The sequence below is a fragment of the Dromiciops gliroides genome, chromosome 3 (assembly GCF_019393635.1).
Source record: "Dromiciops gliroides isolate mDroGli1 chromosome 3, mDroGli1.pri, whole genome shotgun sequence".
In the NCBI taxonomy this organism is placed as follows: domain Eukaryota; kingdom Metazoa; phylum Chordata; class Mammalia; order Microbiotheria; family Microbiotheriidae; genus Dromiciops; species Dromiciops gliroides.
The window spans coordinates 637,714,794-637,735,652 of record NC_057863.1 but is presented as its reverse complement, the minus strand read 5'-3'; the positions used below and the strand labels follow the sequence as shown (position 1 = coordinate 637,735,652).

At 41.8% G+C, this 20,859-nt stretch overlaps 2 protein-coding genes across 2 annotated transcripts in view; one reads left to right on the top strand and one right to left on the bottom strand.

Moving 5' to 3' along the window:
• Window positions 1-4,308, bottom strand: part of MORN1 (MORN repeat containing 1) — a 66,834-nt gene extending 62,526 nt beyond the window's left edge. Inside the window, 1 exon segment of the mRNA XM_043993864.1 lies at window positions 3,375-4,308. Within this exon segment, the coding sequence (XP_043849799.1) occupies window positions 3,375-4,308 (934 nt within the window).
• On the top strand, window positions 3,480-20,859 carry RER1 (retention in endoplasmic reticulum sorting receptor 1). The gene is made up of 7 exons (XM_043998929.1): window positions 3,480-3,686; window positions 7,268-7,355; window positions 9,433-9,537; window positions 16,732-16,831; window positions 18,090-18,168; window positions 18,848-18,983; window positions 19,739-20,859. Exons 2-7 carry the CDS (start codon window positions 7,275-7,277, stop codon window positions 19,826-19,828), a joined length of 591 nt encoding a protein of 196 aa, XP_043854864.1. The 5' UTR covers window positions 3,480-3,686; window positions 7,268-7,274; the 3' UTR covers window positions 19,829-20,859.

Genomic DNA, 20,859 nt, shown 5'->3' with positions numbered 1-20,859 from the left:
ATGTAAAAACCATTCTTAGCTCCCAGGCCCTACAAAAACAGGTGGTAGGCTGGATTTGGCTCCCTGGCTATCCAGTTTGCCAACCCCTGCTCTAGAATGAAAGCGATGGAGAAAATGTTAAATTTAAAGGTGTGTCATTCATATATTTTTTTCAGAGAGTTGGTGGTTAAGCATTTACCAGCTTGCATCATTGCCTCCACTTCACCAAAAAGTGTAATAGGGGCAGAGCGTAGACCTAGCACAAGGACTTCATGAACACTTAGTAGAAATGAAGAAGAGATTTAAAATGAAATAAAAACTCTGGAGAAAAGAACTAAAAAGAAAAAGAATTTGGTAAAGAGAGAGAGAAAGGCCTACATTCATCTGTCTATTAAAGGGAGAGAGCATTCCTAGCTCCCCTCTCCGCTAGAGTCCACACAAAAAGAGAGCAAGACAGAGTGCCAGGCTCCCCCTTCTTCCTCCCACCAGCAAATGTCACTTCCTGACACCAAAGAAAAGACTCATCATCTTGCCCTAAGAGATATTCACCTCATGGCGGAGCTTTTCTACAGTAAATCTCCAGCAGGTGGTGTCATTCCGATCGTTACAAATTTGACCTCAGACACTTGACACTTACTAGCTGTGTGGCCCTGGGCAAGTCACCTAACCCCAATCAAAAAAAAAAAAAAGAAAGAAAGAATATACACTGCGCCACCTAGCTGCCCCCTTCCCCTTGGTTTTTAATGGGGGGGAATTACAAATAATGATGTCAAAAAAGAAAAGAGAGTCATTATGACATATTTTTAAATTCACAGAAAAGAGCTGAAGGAAGCATAGACAAAAGCAAAACAGTTCTGAAAGTGGCATGTTTGATTTATCGTGATTATTTTTAATAATTATTATAATTTGTAAACTATCACATTATATCATGTATTATATTATAATTCTAGCATCATATATAATATTGCAATCACATTGGTATAACATATATTGTTATAGCACATAATATTGATATAATATATATAATAATTATAATGTTTTGAATGCCTCCCAAAGCCAGCAATTAGTATGAAATGGAAATTCATGGTTTCCTGTAGAATTTTCTTTTTGTGTTTTGCTCTATGCATAGAAATGCTTTTTGGGGGGTTTAAGTTCAGAATTTAAAAACAACAACAAATTTTATACTTTTTTAAAAGAAACAGTCTATACCTAATAGAGATTTGCAACTTCATACAGAATCCTTTTTCTCTCCTTTGTATTTTCAAATGTTCCTGTTTGTTAATGTTTATCAAGTTTATAAAGGAACAAAAAAGAAAATTTGAAAAAGAAAAGCTGAGGGGCAGCTAGGTGGCACAGTGGATAGAGCACTGGCCCCGGAGTCAGGAGGACCTGAGTTCAAATACGGATCAGACACTTACTTAACACTTACTAGCTGTGTGACCCTGGGCAAGTCACTTAACCCCAATTGCCTCACCAAAAAAAAAAAAAAAAAGAAAAAAAAGAAAAAGACAAAGAAAAGCTGAATATAAGGCCTCTAAGGATGGGAAGTAAGATGAGGCCCAGCTCTAGCCACATTTTGTCTTGATACAACACATCCTTCCTCACAAAATACACTGGACTCTGGAGGAGAGGGAATATTGATTATTAACAAAAAGAGTCCTTCTTTGTCCTCTAGTTTTGACAATACGATATTGAGGGTTTTTTTTCTTGCTGCTCCATGATGACTTTATATAGTTGGAATCTTTGTGTAGATTGTCCTTTTGCCTGTTTACTCTGTATTGTTGATTGTCTTACATGTCTTCTAAGGTTCTTTTTTGCTTTAATGATCCCATGTAAATGAAAAAAAGAAGAGAAGAAATGGGCTACAGTAGGATCAGGTCAGCACCCACTCTTTGGGCATTTTCACCCCCGGAGTGCATTTTTCTCTTTATGTTCTGTAATCAACCTTGTCAAGCCCAACAAAGTTTATCATTTCTGCTACCAACAGCAAAAGAAAGAGTGCAAAAATAGGGAGGGAGGAGGCAGAGGGGCTCCCATGAGTCAGTTCACAGCACTTGTCTTTGGATTCTCCCTTAGGGATTTGGATATAGGATTGGAGTTCCCACGGATGGTGGTCAGGCCCGGCATCCTCTGCTCCCTTGAACCAGAGGATGACCTTGTGAATTCTGAGAGGTCAGAAGCTTTGAGGCTTTTGCAAGGGGGTCTCTGGAACAGCAGAGGACACACTAGACCCATTGAGGAGAAGCAGCTTCAGAACTCGACTGGGAGGCTAGGACATCATGTCAATGGGGAACTTTCTACGTGCAGCATGAAAGGAAGAAAAGGACTTGCAGGAGCTGTGACTGACCCCCTTTGCTGCATCACGTGCTCTGAGTTTGACCCCCATTCTCCCTAGGACTTTTGAGACCGTGTCCCCAGTTTGAGTGGAATGATTTACACCAGCTGTAGTTCTTACTGCGCGCCTACTCCCCAAAACTAATTAAGTCTGGTTGGCTAAGTGATATCTACTGATAGTCATTGTCGGTCAACAAGCACTGATTAAGCACCTGTGGCGTGTCTGGCGCTGGGCTGAGCCCTGCCTCTGCTCCCCTCAGGGAGCTTACAGTCCATTAGCTAGGTGCGCACAAGCCTGTACCGATATAGAAGTGGTCCGCCTGGAGCCGAGGCACTAGCGAGGCATGGGGTCAGGACGGAACTGGGAAAGGCGCCCTGCACAAAATGGGATTTGGGCTTCGGATTGAAGGAAGGCGGGGGAGGTCGCGAGCATTTCAGCCCAGGGCAAAGGCACCAAGAGGGGAGATGGAATACCGGGGTGTGGGCCGATGGTTTGTGGAGAGTAGAGCGGAAGAAAAGTGGGTAGTGTTCTATATGCCAAGAGGAGGACTATATATTTGGGGGATCTGGAGGCTACAGGGATGAGACTCAGGGCTTTGAGGGGAGAGGTCCTATAGGAGTAGGGTTTGGGGCTTTGAGGGGAGAGGTCTGGGGGCTAGGAGTAGGGCTCGGGGGCTATGAGGGGAGGGGTTGGGGACCAGGAAGGGGAGGGATCTGGGGGCGATGGGGGCCGGGTCTTTGCCAGTCTGTCCGTCAGGCCCAAATCCACCCTTTCTCCGCCGGGACCCCGGGCGCCTCCCACACACAGCCGTTACCGTCCCGCACCATCCTCCGCATCGAGCCCTGGTAAGGCGAGCGGGAGTCCTCAGCCTCCTTGCCGGCCGAGGCCATCTTGCCCGCCACAGTTTGCCTTAACAACCTCAGCCCCTTCTCCCATTGGGCGCTTGGTTGCTAGGGGCGGGGCTTCTTCGTCTACCTCGGGCGATGACCCAGCAGAGGAGGCGGGGGGGGGGGGGGGGGGGGTGGGAGGGGAGGGAGGGGAGAAAAAAAACCCGACTCACAGGCAGCGCAGTGCGCCTGTGCGGCCCGCCCCTGGCTCCCCTTCCTCTTTCCCCTGCTCCGGTAGGCCGCGGCCGGTCCCGCAGGGCCCAACGGCTCGGCTGCCGGCGCCGGAAACGGAACTCTCTGGCGCCCGGCAGCCCCGCCTCCTGTGGGGCGCCATCTTGGATGCCCGGGAGGAGCGGCTGGGGGGCGGAAGTGCCGGGCGGCAGCCTCCCAAAGCCAGCGAACCGGCGGCGGCAGGGCCGCTCCTCCTCCTCCTCCTTCCCGTGGCCCTGAGGGGAGTCGTGGCCGGGCTGCAGCAGCGCAGCGAGGTGCGGGGCCGGGGCCGGGGCCGGGGGAGGCGGGGCCTAGCGCTGGGCCGGGGCCTGGGGCCGGGCCGGGGCTGGGAGGCTGGGAGGCTGGGCGGCTGCGTGGCGGTGGGGCCGGGCTCGAGCCAGGGTCGGGGCCTAGTTGGGCGGCTGCGGCGGCTCCTCCTCCGCCCCCGGAGAGCTGACAGCCCGCCCGGGGCGGAGCCGGAGACTGCGGCCGGGCCCGAACCGGGGGGGGGGGGGGGGGGGGGAAGGGGGGGCGGCGGCCGCGCCCCGCCCGGTGCCCCGGTCCCCCGGGGGGCTCCTCGGACGCGGGGAGCTGTGGGCCCTGGCGGCGTCCTCGGGGTCCAAAGGCCGCCGGGATGTGGAGAGGCCGGCGAGGCCCGGCGGGAAACGTCATGTTTTCTCCACCTTCCCGGAGACCTAAGCCCGAGACCCGAGGTGACAACCGGGGCCTTAAGGGCTTTGAGCCGCCGCTTCCCTGCGTGACCCGGCTCCGTGACCGTGTGTCTGCAGGTGCACATCCCGGGCCCCGCGTGTCCGGGCCGTGCAGCGTCCTCGAGAAGCCTAGTGTGTGCACACCTGTAAGCTGGTGCGTGTGCACCCTCCGGGGACGTATGGTCATGCACACACTCGGGAGGCCGCCGAAGAAGAGCACTTAGCACGCCCGGTGACGTGCAGAGTGTATGTGTGTGCTACGTGTTCTAGATGAGATACTGTGTAGACACATTTGTGTGTGTGTTTGCATACACACGATGCTGAGACGATAATTAGGTCAATTTGAACCCAGCCTCTCCCCTGAGCTGCTCCGGAGTGTGGTTACTAGAAGCATTTGGGAGCTTCGTGTCTGGACAACTTAATTGTTTTAATAGGCTTGTGCGAACTGTTGAGTTGATAAAAAAAGAGAGAGCTGTCCAAATGATATTGTTAAAGGTGTTTTAAATAGATATGTGAACCCATTACTCAATGTCTGCAAAACCAAAGGTGGTGGACTTCCATTTGTAGCTTTGTTGCTTACAGTTGGAGCTTAATAATGTTTGGATTTAATCCACTTTCTTCGGTGGTCACCCTAATAACTTAGATTTTGGGTTTTGGAGCAATGTAACTGTTAACGATATAGCCCTTAATGTAGCCTGCTTCCTGAATTATCTGAAGCCTTTATTGGCTTTATTTCTATTAATTTCGAAATAGGATAGACTTTTAGTATTTGGAATTTCATTTTCAAAAGCCGAATTGTATATATAGTTGTGATCCTTTCCCTATTCATTAAAGCAACTGCCAAAGAAATGAAGACATCAATTTAGATCTTTGAATTTCAGGGTTTAAGCCCTCCAGTTAACCACTTTTTTTTTAAGGACTATTATATCCTGTTTGTCAAACTGGAAATTATCAGGACTACTTTTATTTCTTCAAATATTGAAAGTCCCCCATTTTAACTTCTAGTCTAAGTCCCTTAGTGGTTAACTCCTCCCCCCCCCCCAATCCCACTTAATTGATTTGTTCACTTTCAGAGCTAAAACTGATTAAAACAAGTGCTTGCTTTTAGTGAAATTCTTTCCCCCAATTGTTTAAGTATGCTTGAAGTTGGAGATTCTTGAAATTTTCCAGTTCACTATGGGATGTTAACTAATTTGAAACATTTGTTGTTGGTATTTAGAAACTAGCCTTATTTTTTTTCTTTAGTTAGAAAAGCCCTATTGCCAGTTGCACCTAAATTATTAAAAAAAATTATCTTGAATCTTATGTCTTAATATTGTGAAATGCTCTTTGGAATTTAATGATTTCCCTACCCCTTGCCCAAATGGTGTTGTCATTGTATATCTTTGTAAAACTGAGTGAAATTGTAGAAACATTGACCAGGAATGCTTAACCACAGAAGACTTCTGTGTTATGTATAAAACAAGTCAGTGGCTAATGAATCTTTGTAACCTTTCAGAGTGATAGTGAAAAGAGGAGGTAGTACCTTAGGTATTGGGGTTCTGAGACATGATCAACCTTCACTCAGTAGGTTTTCTTTTTTAAATGACTACATTTGTCTGACTATAAAGCTTTTGTAATTTTGAGAGAGCTAGCAATTGCCAGTATTCAGGTTTGTCAAGAAAGTCATTTGAAAGTGCTACAAAAATTAATAGAGCAAGTCTCATCCTAGGACTTTTTAGTTTTACTCCACAGGCTTTCAAGCCATTGCTAAAGGACCCTCTTTTAGTCCGTCTTTAGCAGGCCTGGTGGAAAAACTACTTCTAGATCCCCATTTATCCTGACTGTTTAGAACTGGTTTTTTCCTCCTCCCAAATGTTGAAGTTAGTCTTTTCCTAAAATTTCATAATGCAGCCACAATTTAACACTTTTGCTTATTAGCTTTGTTTTACCTGAAGCTGAAGTAGCTTTTATTATCTGTCATTGAGCCAGGTTACTGTGTTCCACTTATTGGTGATAGCTCCAGGAAGTAATGGTATAGTCACATTCAGAACCTTTTTAACCATGTGAATTTGATGATGTGGCACAGTTTAGCTGCTCAGAGTCCATTCTGACCTGCTTTAAAGATCTAAATCAGTACCCTGGAGCCAGCAGATTTACATGTCAAAAACTGACTTTTTAAGGAATGTTTGTCCTGTATGGGACATTTAAGATTGGTCCAGGAGATAAAGGGAGGGGCCAGGGCATAAGTTTTATTTCTGCTATTTCCATTCATGATAACGATGACGTTGGGCTTCTTTTTAAAATGGGTACAGGATATTATTACTTAGCACCTTGATTCTGAGTACCTTTCACTTATGTTACTCCTCATGGTTTCACAATAACCTAATGAAGTTAATAAGAATAGATATTGTTGCCCTTGCTTTATCAAGTAGAAACCTGAGACACCTCCCAGGAAGTACACATGATATTTTTTGCTTTGAAGTGCTAAGAATAAAAATGATTTATAGAACTGAGAGTCCTGGTATTTTCCAGTAGAGGAAATTCTTTTTAAATACTACTCTTGATTTTTAAATTAGGAGAGGAAAATGTTTTTCATAGAAGTATTTACTTCTATTTTAACATTTTTATTGCTCTCTTCTGTTTTTAACATCCTCATTTCCAAATATCTCTCTCCCACTCCCCCTATCTAGTGGGCCATCCCTTTTTACAACAAATTTTTTTTAAAAAAGGAAAGAAGCCGTTCAGCAAAAGTATCCAGTACATCAACAGAGTCTCATCTATTTTAACTTCAGTCTGCATATATATATTGTATTTTTGGAAGCAGGCAGGTTACAAAGACTAAATGTAAGATTGGGTGCCAAATTCGTTGTGTATTTATTTCCCGAGATTGAGCAGACAGTCTGTTTCTTTATTTTAGAGATCCAAGAATCTTCGATACCTTGTGCATCAAGATCACAATGTTAATTAAAATTGCTAGCTATGGGGCAGTTTGTTTTCCCAGCCCATGTCTTTTTCTAGACCACCATGGAAAGGAATGTCTAATGTGTGTCCCAGAAATAGTATATGCAGCTACCAAGGCACTTTTTATCGGGAATAAAATCTACAAACACTGCTCAAACATTCTGGGTTTCTTTAACTTATAAATACTTTGTATGTGCTTGCAGCAACAGAATGTCCGAAGGAGACAGCGTTGGAGATTCTGTTCATGGGAAGCCTTCTGTGGTGTTTAGATTTTTCACAAGACTTGGACAGGTTGGTTTTATGTGGGTAATTGAAAGAGCAAATAATTGACTAATGATTTTGAACAATTATTCGTAATTGTATTCCTGAAACAGTTAATTATAGGCTTATAACATCTCTATGGGTATTACTGCCCACATGAAGAGGGAGAAGGAATTCTTTGAATTATTCTTTTTGTTTACATTTTCATTTTCCAAAATGATCTAATTGCTGTCTACAAAAAACTTTGGCCTGTGTACTTTTATCATTACTGTTTCTTCTTGTATAGCCAAGTCCCACTTAACCTTTGAGATGTAGAATAAATCTTTTCTCCAGGAAACCTTTCCTCACCACTCCAGTCTACAGGGGTCTTTTCTTCCTTTGAACTACTAAATATTGTTGCATTTATTTAGCAGTTAATTATCTTTGGACAGGGATCTCCTCAGATTGTCATTTATGTCTTGTGTTATTGAGCATTTCAAGGGTTTGTGTTCTCTAACAAGATTCTAAGTTCCAGGATATATAACCAGGATAGTGTGTTTGTATTTCTTTACCACTGCTATAGCCAGCAGTCATTTGGTCTGCATATGTTGATAATTGTTTAGCTAACATGGTTTATTTATTTAATGCACAGTAAGTGCTGGGGAGTAATGGGCATAAGGAATAGTGAGCTGAGTACAGTGTAGTGGCAAATGTTTTAAGATGTTTGAGGAGGGAGAGCTCTTCGAGGAAAGGCTTTATGCAGAGGTGAGTGAGTGGTGCCTTGGGCACCTTATTTGGGCCCTAAAGTAAAGGAATGATTTTTGTCAGTAGAGATAGGGAAAGGCGGAAAGAAATGATCAAAGACATGAAAATGGTGGAGTGTAGGATGAGTGGAGGATGGGAAGTAGCACAGTTTACCTGTGATATCGAGTATGTGAAGGGGAGAGTACAAGTGCAGAAATCAATATTGAAGCCAGATTGTAGAGGGCCTTTGAATGCTGGAATCAGAAAGTTTTACTTGGGTAAGAAATGGGGAGGCACTGAAGGTTCTCTCTCTGTCTCTGTCCCCCCACCCCCAATAATTCAGGCCCTCGGTATCACCAGCCCATGCTGCAATAGCCCAACTATTCTTCTCACCTGTACAATCTCCTTAACTTCCCCATCTTTCAGACCAGTGTCAGAATGCTCTCATGCAGAGAACTGGTCATAGATAGCCTTGGTCTGCTCACAGATCATGACTTTGCAGAAACTTCCTTCAGACACTGGCCTGATATAAAGGGAAGGAGGAGTCTGGATGGGAGCTTAAGAGTGAAGAGGAAGGAAGAGAGGCATTGGTAACACAATGCAAGAAGGCTTGGTATTTAATATTGGGACACCTGTGTGTGTCAGTGTTTAGGCTTTTTGGCCAATCAAAATGAAGCTATGTTTGATTTCACAAGTTCAGCCAGCAATTTCATATACGCCATACAAATTCATTTTTAAAAACTGATTGAATCAGTCTTTTAATTTGCTGGTCCTCTGCTGCTGATAGTGTTAATGAATATCAACATATTTGTAATTATATAATTATAATGCATAATTATGTATAGTGACATTTTTAATCAAGATCCTTGCTCCTTGGAATACATAGACATATACATGGACGTGTTTGCGAACTCATAATAGTACATAACTGATTTCTAAAGTGTCCCATTGTTTTTACATTGAATAAAAACGGGTTGGAGTATCCATTTTCCCTGTGGAAATAAGCCAGGGCCTAGTAATGAAACTCAGGAATTATATGAAAAAAAAATGACCTCATTGGTTGAATTGTTTCATTACAAGTTTCTTTTGGTATTTCATTAACTAGTTTGCCTCAAGTAGAAGTCCAAAATGAACTTTGCTGCATTTTTTTGTAGCAGAATCCTTATGCTTCTATTTTTTGTTGTTGATTCATTTGTGATCTAATTGTTGCATTCTGTGTGTGTGTGTGTGTGTGTGCGCGCGCGCGCGCGCGCTTAAAGATGAATGAAGCCTGTTTCTGGAGCATTGTGTTATATGTAAAGAAAATATACTTTAAACTAAAGGAAAACCTTAACAGGAGTTATACTGTCTGTATAATATATTTTCACCATTTTTGTCTTTTTAGATTTACCAGTCCTGGTTAGACAAATCTACTCCTTATACAGCTGTGCGATGGGTTGTAACTTTGGGACTAAGTTTCATCTACATGATTAGAGTTTATCTATTACAGGTAGGTAAGAACTGAGATATTAGTGATATCCAGCTAATGTGTTATTTAAAACGGTATTAGTTAAGGCAGTGTTGGATATTATATTATTGAATTGTGTGTTTATGAGGATAGTGGGTGCTTAAATGCTTGTTGATTTATTTATGATGGGATATGCAATTCAGTTACCATTTTTCAGTAAACAGTAAATTTCAGCGATTATCTTTTAAAAATCTATCTCAGGGGCAGCTAGGTAGTGCAGGGGATAAAGCACCAGCCCTGGATTCAGGAGAACCTGGGTTCAAATCTGACTTCAGACACTTGACACTTACTAGCTGTGTGACCCTGGGCAAGTCACTTAACCCTCATTGTCCCACAAAAGAAAAAAAACCAAACCAAAAAAAAAAATCTGTCTCAGCATTTTCAATGATTTTATTCAGTGTGTTAGCCTAGACTATAACTACATTGTTATTTAAGCATATAGTGCCTGTATTTTATCTTAATAACACTTTAGGCCAGAGATGGCATTAAAGAGAATCTATTCCTGGATTTAGGTAGAATTATGACCTCTAAGCCAGTAACCCTTGAAATAAGTTATAGTTGTCATTTTACTATATTTCCTGAATATAGCATCTTCACATGTCTTTAGTATTTTCAAACAAGAATTACACTACCTCATAGTAAATCTTTGACAAGGCAAAAAATTCAACTGAAGAAGAGCAGTGTGTTAAGAAATGGAATTGAGGCACTTAGGAAAATTCTGGTGTGTGCCTGTGTGTGTGTATGTGCGAGTTAATGAAGAGTTAGTGAAGACCTTTTAACCATATCAAAGCCAGAGTTTCAGAGCAGGGAGGGAGCTCTCTGGCCAGCTAGGCCCACCCCATGACTGAAAGAATCCTCTACCCCAGCCTTCACTTGAAGTTCTCTGGAGAGGGGAAGCAGCCAATTGATTTTTGGATGGCAAGTTTTTGCTTGTGTCCAGACTCAGTGTGTGCTTAGGCAGCTTCTCGATTCATGGCTTGTCTTGGCCTCTGGGGCCCTATAGAATAGGGAAGTCCCTCTTGTGGTTCTTATGCCCCATTCTAAGTCTTATCATCTCCTTAGTCCTTTGAGCTACCTAACTGGGTGGTGCAGTGGATAGAGCACTGGCCCTGGAGTCATGAGGCTCTGAGTTCAGATCTCACCTCAGACACTTAATAGCTGTGTGACCCTAGGCAAGTCACTAAATGAATTAGCCTTAGATATCCAGGGCCATCTTCAGTTGTCCTGATAACATATTTTGTCACTGGACTCATGGCTCTGGAGGAAAAAATGAGACTCACCTTAAATCCAGTATCCAGTTCAGTGCAAGTCATGACATCTGTCAGGGTCCTCTTTGAAAACAAAGGGCAAACAATAACCACCTTTGATTGTGTCCCCCTCAAGCTCCTCAGCATGCTGCTCATCCTCTTCTGGATTGTCTGGAGGCAGAGCTGTCATGTTCTTAAAATGTGGCACCCAGAACCACAGAAAGACTCTGTTCCTTTGTCCTGGCTACACCTCTCAGGGGGGCCCAGGCTTTCTTGGATGCTCTCTATACCTTTGTCTCACCTTGTCCACTGAGGCACCATGTCTTTTTCAGAAAAATGCTCCTTGCTATGTCTTTGCCAGTTTGTTCTTCTGCAGTGGGCTTTTTGAACCCAAGTGTAAGACTACATGCTCATCCTTACCGAATTTCATGCTATTAGATTAAGCCCAGGGATTTAGCCAGTCGAGATTTTGAATCCTGATGATCATTCAGTGTGTTGTCTGTCCCTTTCAGAGCTATCATTGGCATATTTGATGAGCTTGTTCCTCTGTCTTTTTACTCGTCATTGATAAGACCATTAAATGACACAGGGCTTGGCATTGATCCATGGGGCACTATACTCTCCACAGTGACACAAAACCATTAAGGGCTACTCTTTGTACATGACCATCCAGCTAAGTATTGTCAGCTTATCCTTGGTTTACGTTATATTGCACATTGTTCCTTCAAGGCCCAGTTTCATCTCTCTTAATAACAATAATAATAGTAGTGCTGGAAATATTAATAATAATGTAATGCCAGGCACTGTGTGAAGCACTTCCGAATCATTACTTTGTTTGATCCTCACGACAACCCAGAGAAGAAGGTGCTGCTGTTATCCCCATTTTACGAGTGAGAAAACTGATGCAAATACAGTGAAATGACTTGTCCAGGGTCATGTAGCTAGCAGGTGTCTGAGGTCAGATTTGATCTCGGGTCTTCCTGACCCAGGCCCAGTGTTCTCTATACTCTGGCACACCATCTTCCTCCCACTGTGAAAGTGAACTCTTCTCTGTGTTTCATAGCACTCTTCTGTTCCTCTCTTTTGTGTCTGCCACATGGGCCTCTCCCATGTCATCCTCCCCACCACACTCACATCACATACTCACCCTCCAGGGCAAGGTCTACTGGTTTTCACTTTTGTGCTCCTCGGATATAGCATGGTGACTGTCTTGGGTAGTTACGTTGTAGGCACTTAGTATATTCTTGTTGAATGTAATTTCCAGATACTGTGTTTTGGTTGGCATGTTACATGCAACAAAGATGTTGTAACAGAGAGGTTCTTTTCTTGTCAGTTCCCAACTCGGAGAATGCTGATGCTTTAAATTAATTAGCCACAGAGTCTGCTGCATTTCATTTGGGAGAGATAAGTGGAAGGCCACATGAAGCGTTCATGTCTTTAGAAAACGCAGGACATGACTGAAGAACCACCAAACGGCAACACATGTCTGTTTTGATGCAGCAGACAATTAGCAGGGCATGTCTGAAGGGGCCACACAACTTCTAAGTTAAAGAAGTCCAGGAGAGGCTGGCATCATATTCCAGGCTCAGAATGAAATTCAGGCAATACCATGTTTTCTTGGGCCTTTCAAATTGCAGCTGTAGGCTCAGCGCTTCTTCACACTCAGTTGTAACTTCTGGCTTTCCGCTTGTCAAAATGGTTATTTAATGTGACTTTTGGGGGACATTTTTAAGTTTTCTAAGTTTTTATTGGGGGGATGAGATCTGGATTTCTAGCAAATGTTTACTAAATGCTTCTGTGTGTTTAAGGCACTGGGGCTACTGAGACAATAAAAACCAAAGAGACTTGCCTTAAGTGTACCTAATGAGCTGTGTTGCACACACCGTGATCTAAGTTTTGGATTGCAAGGGCATTAGGAGTGGTAGTTGAAGTAAGAACAGTATAGATTTTGGTGACATTTTTATATTTGTGGTGAATTTGTTGCTTTATTGAGTGATTACAGATTTTACAGTTGGTATCGCTGTTCCAAATATGCAGATGAGAAAAAAAAAGGCCAAAAAAAAGGAAAAAAAACAAAACAAAACAAAAACTTCGGGGCAGCCAGATGGCACAGTGGATAGAGCACCAGCCCTGGATTCAGGAGGACCTGAGTTCAAATCCGGCCTCAGACACTTGACACTTACTAACTGTGTGACCCTGGGCAAGTCACTTAACCCCTATTGCCCTTAAAAAAAAAGGGGGAAAAAAACAAACAAAAAAAGGGCCCCAGGAAATCCATTACTTGTTATCTTATGATAGAACCCAGATTGGAACTCATAGCCCATAAGTTAACAATCAGATGGTCAGATTTAGAACCTAACTTCATAAATAAATTTGATTATTTTCTTATTTATCTGCTAGTCATTTTAATTTAAACAGCACTCGTACACATAGAGATGTTCAAAAGTAGAAAATCAGATTAAAAGTTATGTGTTTATTTCCACTAAGGATAATTGGGCATTTTGTTTGTTCCTTGTACCTAGTGAGTTGGTCATGAAGTGCATTTGGGGTCCTGGGATTCAGAGCAGAAAGGGATCTATCTCAGAAATCTAGCACAGCCCCTCATTTTAGGGATGGGGAAGATAGAGGCCCAGGCAGGGGAGGAAGGAGCTGTTAGTGGAGACACAGTCTGAATCTAGGTCCTCTGACTTCCAGTGATCTTTCCACTGTGCCCCACAGAATTTGATAGAGAAGAAAAATGTTGACTTGATTTTATTGGGAAATAAACTTCTCAGCTCAGTCATTCTTCTTTCTTTGTTTCTCATTTGGCCAGTACAGGGAGAATTCTTAGGGCCTGCTTTGTCTAAGAAATGTTCAGTTGTCTAATGAAAGCAGCTGCTGCAACCATGATTGTATTGAGCATAAGATTCAAGTGATTCCACTAGATCAAGGCCTGCTCAAATCAACAGGCATTTATGAAGCCCCGGCCTTTTCCAGGTGCTGTGGTGAGACCGGAGAATACAGAGAAAAGCCGCAAACACCCCACCCCCCCACACATGCACACACACCCATCTCATGGAGTCAGTTTGAAGGGGGTAGGGGAAATGACACCATTTGGATGACTTTGTACAAACAAGGACAGGGTAGATGAGAGGTCACCTTAGAGGGAAGGCATCTTTAGGGTAAGTACCAAAGCAAGAAGGAAATAAGACTGATCATGTGACAGAAATAGGTGCATGCTGCCAGTCTACTCACTTCCAGTTATACTGTATAGAATTCAGGTATAGACTGTGTATTCTCAGAAGGTAATACTGAAATACTTCTAGTAGGTGCAAGAATTTTGGCAGCAATTTTGAGTCAGACCCTGGTTAGAATCTGAGTTGACCACTGAGATAGACAAATCATTCCACTTCCTGAGCCCCATTTGCTCACCTCAGAATGAGGGGGGTTGAAATAGAACTTTCAGGTCTTCTTGCATCTCTAAGATATTTTGAGTCTTATTAAAACCTTGAATCTAAAAGGATATAACTAATAATACTGAAAAGAATTCTTATGATATTTTATTTATGTGACTTTTGCTAGAATGACACTATGAATGTGCTTTGTCCAGTTTTCCCCCCAGATCTTTAGAGAGGCCTTTTGCAAAAGCAAGATAAATTTTGTAATCTCAGTAAGAAATAGGAAATGGATAGTGGTTGAAATCCTTATCTTCACCCTTCGTGGCTTCAGTAGCATTCAGCTTTTATAACTGAGTCTTATATACAACCTGTGACTTTCTGTATGGTTCATATGTGAGTTAATATTTTAGTTAATTAATACAGGAAAATAAAACCATACCATTTTCTCATTGGGTGAACTTGACATTATTAAAATAAGCTTGTTTAAAAGCAAGCTTGGGGCAGACAGGTATTGTCCACATCCTTGCCTCTCTCCTGGGAGACCTTTTAAAAAAAAGTTATTTCCATCTCCTGGTTCTACTTCTCCCTCTGAGCAAAGATGGACACATTTTACAGTGTGTTTAGTAACATGAATTTGGAAGTAGATTGTTAATTGATGAGCGTAATGCATGTAAAAATCACGACCATCATTTATCTAGCACCTGCTATGTGCGATCACTGTGCTGTGTGCTTTATAAATATTCTCTCCTTTGACCCCCCCACAGCAACCCTGGGAGGGAGGTGCTGTTATTATCCCCATTTGACAGATAAGAAAACTGAGGCAAACAAATGCCTTGTCCAGGGTCACACAGCTAATAAATGTCTGAAGTCATATTTGAAAACAGGCCTTGTAAAAGGTGATACTATAGGTAAATTAGGAGAGGAAGGAATAGTTTACCTCTGAGACCTATGGAGAGGAGATCAATTTATGTCCAAACAAGAGATAGAGAATATTATGAAATGCAAAATGGATGATTTTGATGACATCAAGTTTAAAAGGTTGTGTACAAACAGAAGCAATGCAGCCAAAATTAGAAGGGAAACAGAAAGCTAGGAAATAGTTTTTACAGCCATTGTTTCTGATAAAGGCCTCATTTCTAAAGTATGTAGGGAACTAAATCAAATTTATAGGAATGCAAGTCATTCCCCAATTGAGAAATGGTCAAAGGATATGAACAGGCAGTTTTCAGAAGAAATCAAAGCTATCTATTGCCATATGGAAAAATGTTCAAAATCACTGTTGATTAGAGAAATTCAAATTAAAACAACTCTGAGGTACCACCTCATACCTATCAGATTGGCTAATGTGACAAAAAAGGAAAATAGTAAATGTTGGAGAAGCTGTGGAAAAATTGGATCACTAATGCATTGTTGGTGGAGCTGTGAACTGGTCCAGCCATTCTGGAGAGCAATTTGGAACTATGCCCAAAGGGCTATGGGACTGTTCATACCCTTTGACCCAGTGGCCAAAGAGACCATAGAAAAGGAAAAGGACCTACATGTACAAAAATATATATATATAGCAGTTCTCTTTGTGGTGGCAAAGCACTGGAAATTGAGGGAATGCCCATCAATTGGGGAATGGCTGAACAAGTTGTGGTATATGAATGTAATGGAATACTATTGTGCTGTAAGAAATGATGAGCAGGAGGATTTCAGAAAAACCTGGAAGGACTCAAGTGGACTGATGCTGAGTGAAGTGAACAGAGCCAGGAGAACATTGTACACAGTAACAGCAGCATTGTATGATCAACTGTGATAGACTTAGGTCTTCTCAGCAATACAGTGATCCAAAACAATTCCAGAGAACTCATGATGGAAAATGTTCTCTACATCCAGAAAAAAAGAACTGTGGATTCTGAATGCAGATTGAACCATACTGTTTCTACTTTTGTTTTTGTTCTTTCTTTTTTGAGATTTTTCCCTTTTGTTCTGATTCTTCTTTCACAACATGACTAATGTAGAAATTTTTAAAAAGAAAGAAGAAAACAGGTCTTCTCTACTCCAGGCCTAGAGCTCTATCTACTAAACCAGCTAGCTGCCATCTTTTTGGGTTTTTTTGGCAGGGCAATGGGGCTTAAGTGACTTGCCCAAGGTCACACAGCTAGTAAGTGTCAAGTGTCTGAACCCCTAGCTGCCATCTTTTAACAGTATTTCTGCTTCTTAATACTAGTCTTCATTTGCTTTTCCAAATTCTACATTTGATTGAGAGGGTATAGATTTAGACCTAATGATAGCCTTGAAAAAATTTTCAATTTGGGTTCTAGGTTGTCCACCCCAAGAAATTAGTAGGTTCGGTAAGTTACTCTGAAATCAGTGCTGTTTGTATTCCCTATGTGATAGAAATTTTTATGATTTTGACAAGTCTATATGGGCAAATAGCTTATGATTTAGTCAAAGAAAAGATTTCCAAGAACAACAACGAAACCCTTAGAAAAGAACAGCCCGTTAGGTCGTTCTAGCTGTTGACTGGGGCAGATATGTTTGTGACTTTTGGTTTTGTTCTCTCTCAGGGTTGGTACATCGTAACATACGCCTTGGGAATCTACCACCTCAATCTTTTCATAGCTTTCCTTTCGCCAAAGGTAGATCCCTCCTTAATGGAAGACTCAGGTATGCTGGGTTGTCCATTGTCTGGGAGTGTTTGGTGGTAGGGGAGCTGGGGAGATCCTCATTCCTCAACCCTCAATGTCAGGTTTCTTCTTGGTGGTTAAAGCTCTTAGCTAAGGTTTGGTTGCTACCAATGGTAGTTTACAGTAACCAGCCTCCTCTCCAGCTTGCCACCACCCTGGGCGTTGGTGTCAGTTACACCGTGTGCTCTGTCCCGCTGGTGAAATAGACCTTTCACACAGCTCCTCTAAATTGTGAGCCACTTGTCAGTCTGGCTCAATAATCCAGAAACAAGTTAGGCTTGTGCTTTCTGCTTTCCGAATTACTTATTTGTTTTTTGAAAACCGGCTGGCTCTTCAGGAGTCCTGATCTTACTGGGTTTGGTCTCTACTTAAAGCAGCTGCTGGGGTCACTATTCTAGGATTACTCAGTATCTCCCTGGAAGGGGTTTTTTACCAGAGAGCAGGGAGGGTGGAGGACTTCTTCATGAAGGGGGAATCTCAGCATCACTGATGGAAAAGCAATTGTGAAGATAAGCTCCCTTTTTGTATGGGAAGAAGAGCCATCTTTGAAAAACAGTTGAAGCTTTTATTTCATAGAGAGGCTCACCTTCAGCTTACGTTCCTTTATCAAAAAAGGTCATTGGTGTTTTTTTTCCTCCATTAGAACATTGATTTGATTGATTGATAGATAGGTAGATAGATAGGTAGATAGATAGGTAGATAGATAGATAGATAGATAGATAGATAGATAGATAGATAGATAGATAGATAGATAGATAGATAAAACAAGCCTATACTCCCCCCCCTTTTTTTTTTGAATGATGACATTTGAAAGATACTAGGAAAGGAATGAGCGACCTTGTGAGACTAGTTATTATGAATAAAGTGTACTGAGTGGTATTTGTTACCTATTTAAGTCTTGGAATGCATTGAATAGGATCACTGTTTTGTTTCATGTGGTCCTTATAGCTCTCACTTTCTCCAACTGGTGTGCCATTAAATGTCTATAAGTTGAATAAAAATAATAAAATACACTAGGGGAGCTGACACACAGAATGAGTTTGTTTTTATAAAACAAAAGGACCAGTTTTGAAAGTGAATAACCTTTTCCTAGACTCTGATGTATGGAGTTTGCAATTACTAATTTTAGTGATGTCTTGAGTGGATTTTAGAAGACATGTAATAATTGTGATAGCAATCTGAACATTGCTTATTTGGAAGGAGGGTATCTCATCTTAAATTTATGTGACACTTTGTAGATGAAGGGCCTTCCTTACCAACAAAACAAAATGAGGAATTTCGTCCTTTCATTCGAAGGCTTCCAGAATTTAAATTTTGGTAAGTGAATTCTCATTGTTGAGCTTCGAGCAAGGCACACTGAAATGTAAATGTAAAGGCTAGATTCATAATTTTAGTTCCAAACTTTTGCATTGTCTTGATGGATTCAGTCTTTCATTTAATGTTGATCTTCAAGGGACTAATTGTAATCCCTGAGTACAGAAACAAACCAAAATCCTGCATGCATTTTCTTTCTTTAAGGGGACTACCATAGTTGAAGGAGTTTCTTTTATAGAACCTGTGCTATCACTGTACTGAATATTAAGATACAGTGTTTCCTGATCTAGATTTTGAATGGAAATAGCCACCATATCTGTATAAGCAGAGGTGATAACGTGTAATCTGTTCTCAGTCCAAAATGCTGCCAGAAACCCATCGATTGTGGTGGAGTTTGTCTGAGTAACTGTCACGGTACTATTTATATCTCTGCTTAAGTAGAAATTGGAAAAAAAAAAAAACAACTTTGAGATGTAAGGAATAAAGTGGTAATGTTTTGGTAGCCAGATAGACAGTACTTTATGCTGTTAGATAGAGGTGAATGACAACTGTGCAAGAAGTACTTCCCATAGTAGATTCATATTCCTTTCCCTCGAACTTCAAAGACACTGCTGAGCCCCGGAAGCCAGGCCCTAGCTGGCATGCCGTTGGCTGCATTCATTTCTTCTCTCTTGGCTTTTAGGCACTCTGCTACTAAGGGCATTCTTGTTGCTATGATCTGTACGTTTTTTGACGCTTTCAATGTCCCAGTGTTCTGGCCGATCCTTGTGATGTACTTTGTCATGCTTTTCTGTATCACCATGAAGAGGCAAATAAAGGTAAGATTCAATGAGCGAATGTTGGACTGTGCCCCAGTTCTAGTGACTGGGTGCCTCAGAAAAGATGCTACCATACTGTTCAGCTGCAATTTTCAAATGAGGGGAAGGTTACGTTTTATGTACCTACTATGTGTCAGGCATTGTGGGTACAGAGACAGAAGAGTCCTTGCACAAAAGGAGTTTATAATCTAGCAGGTGGAAGACACTCTCACTCACTCACTCACTCCATATGTACAAGATAATCTGGGATGGGGTTCCAGCAGTTAGGAAACCCTTCAAGTGGGGGGGGGGGTGGCAGCCACCCTTTACCTTTTGGTAAATTACTTAGCATTTATCAGTAACTTGCTTGCCTTTGTTTCTCTGGGCCCCACTTGGCTCTGTCTGACTTGTCCTGATCAGATTACCACATGTTCAGAACCTCTTTTAGGGCAGAGAATTATACACACCTGAGTACAGTGTTTCATCTTGCCCTGTAGTGCCTTGTCCCAGGCTGTGCTGGCCCACATCAGCTTTGCTGCCAGCTCTGAGACAACTTCTTGGAGGGTTTGGACTTTGGCACCTCTAGGCTGTTGTGCCTGATAATTCCAGATAAATGACATTGTCCTATAGTGACGGTGAGAAGAGCCAGGTTATAGTGTCATAGATGACTCCTTTCTTAGGACATTGAGAGGGTTTGGTCCCATGGGTTTCAGGGGGTGTGTGCTCTGTTGGAAAACTTTGTACCTCTATGTAACTGAACTATCTTTCTCTTGCAGCATATGATAAAATACAGGTATATACCATTCACACACGGGAAGAGGAAATACAAAGGGAAGGAAGACATGGGGAAGACATTCGCTAGTTAGAATCTGAACTGACCCTGTCGCCACATAATCCAAGAAGAACCGTTTTGAGCCATTGTAACAATGCCTTTTTTCTTCATATAAAGTAGTTGATTACGAGGGAGTCGAAATTTTCTTTGTAAAAAGGATCTTCAATTATTTGTAACTGAAATGTCAGAGAGGTTCTTGAAGATGCTGGCATTTAAACCAAATTGCATCGAATTCATTTTTCGGTCATGTCACGTGTTTCACTCTGAAGGGATTCGTAGATTGCGACAGTGGGTGAACGGTCTTATGTTAAGGTGACGTGTCACCATCACAATCTGTTAGCATGGCCCTCGAGTGTGAGTGGGGAAGAGGGAGGGAAGCCTGCTGGGAGCTGCTTTTTGCTTCCTAAATGGTGTCTTCATGGGGATATCTCGAAGGCCTCCCTCAGATGCAGTCGACAACCTTCAGCTGTCTGGGCACATGCATGATATGTGGGGGCCATAATCAAGTCATTGAATAGTAGATCTGCTGATAAATTGAATGCTGCCTTTTTCCTAAAGAACTTAACATTTTAAAGGTGATTTTCAAGTAACTGTGTATGGGGATCTAATGCCAGTTTCCTAATTGCATCTTACTAGAGATGTTTAAAGTTCGGCTCTTTTCATAATGACTCAAAACTTTGTTCTTAATGATCGTGATTTCTTTTGAGGGCCCTGAATTATAAATATATAAATATATATATTTTCATTGTTTGAAATTATTTTGGCACATTTCTTTGATACTTAAATAAGTGGGGTTGGTTTTCTTTTGGGGTTGGGTTTTTGTTTTGTTTTGTTTTTTTGTTTTTTTTAATTAACTTTTTTCTTTTATGCATCCCCTTCAGAACTCAACACAACTGGCAGTAATTTACCAATTTTGTGGGTTTTAACACATAGCTTTTCATTTTCTATGGAAAAAAAAATAGAACTATGACCTGCATGTAAACTTTTTTGATGTGATAAAACAACTCTAAAATTTTATTAAGTGACTTTTTAATTCCAGACTTTATTAAAGATAGTGTCCCCTTT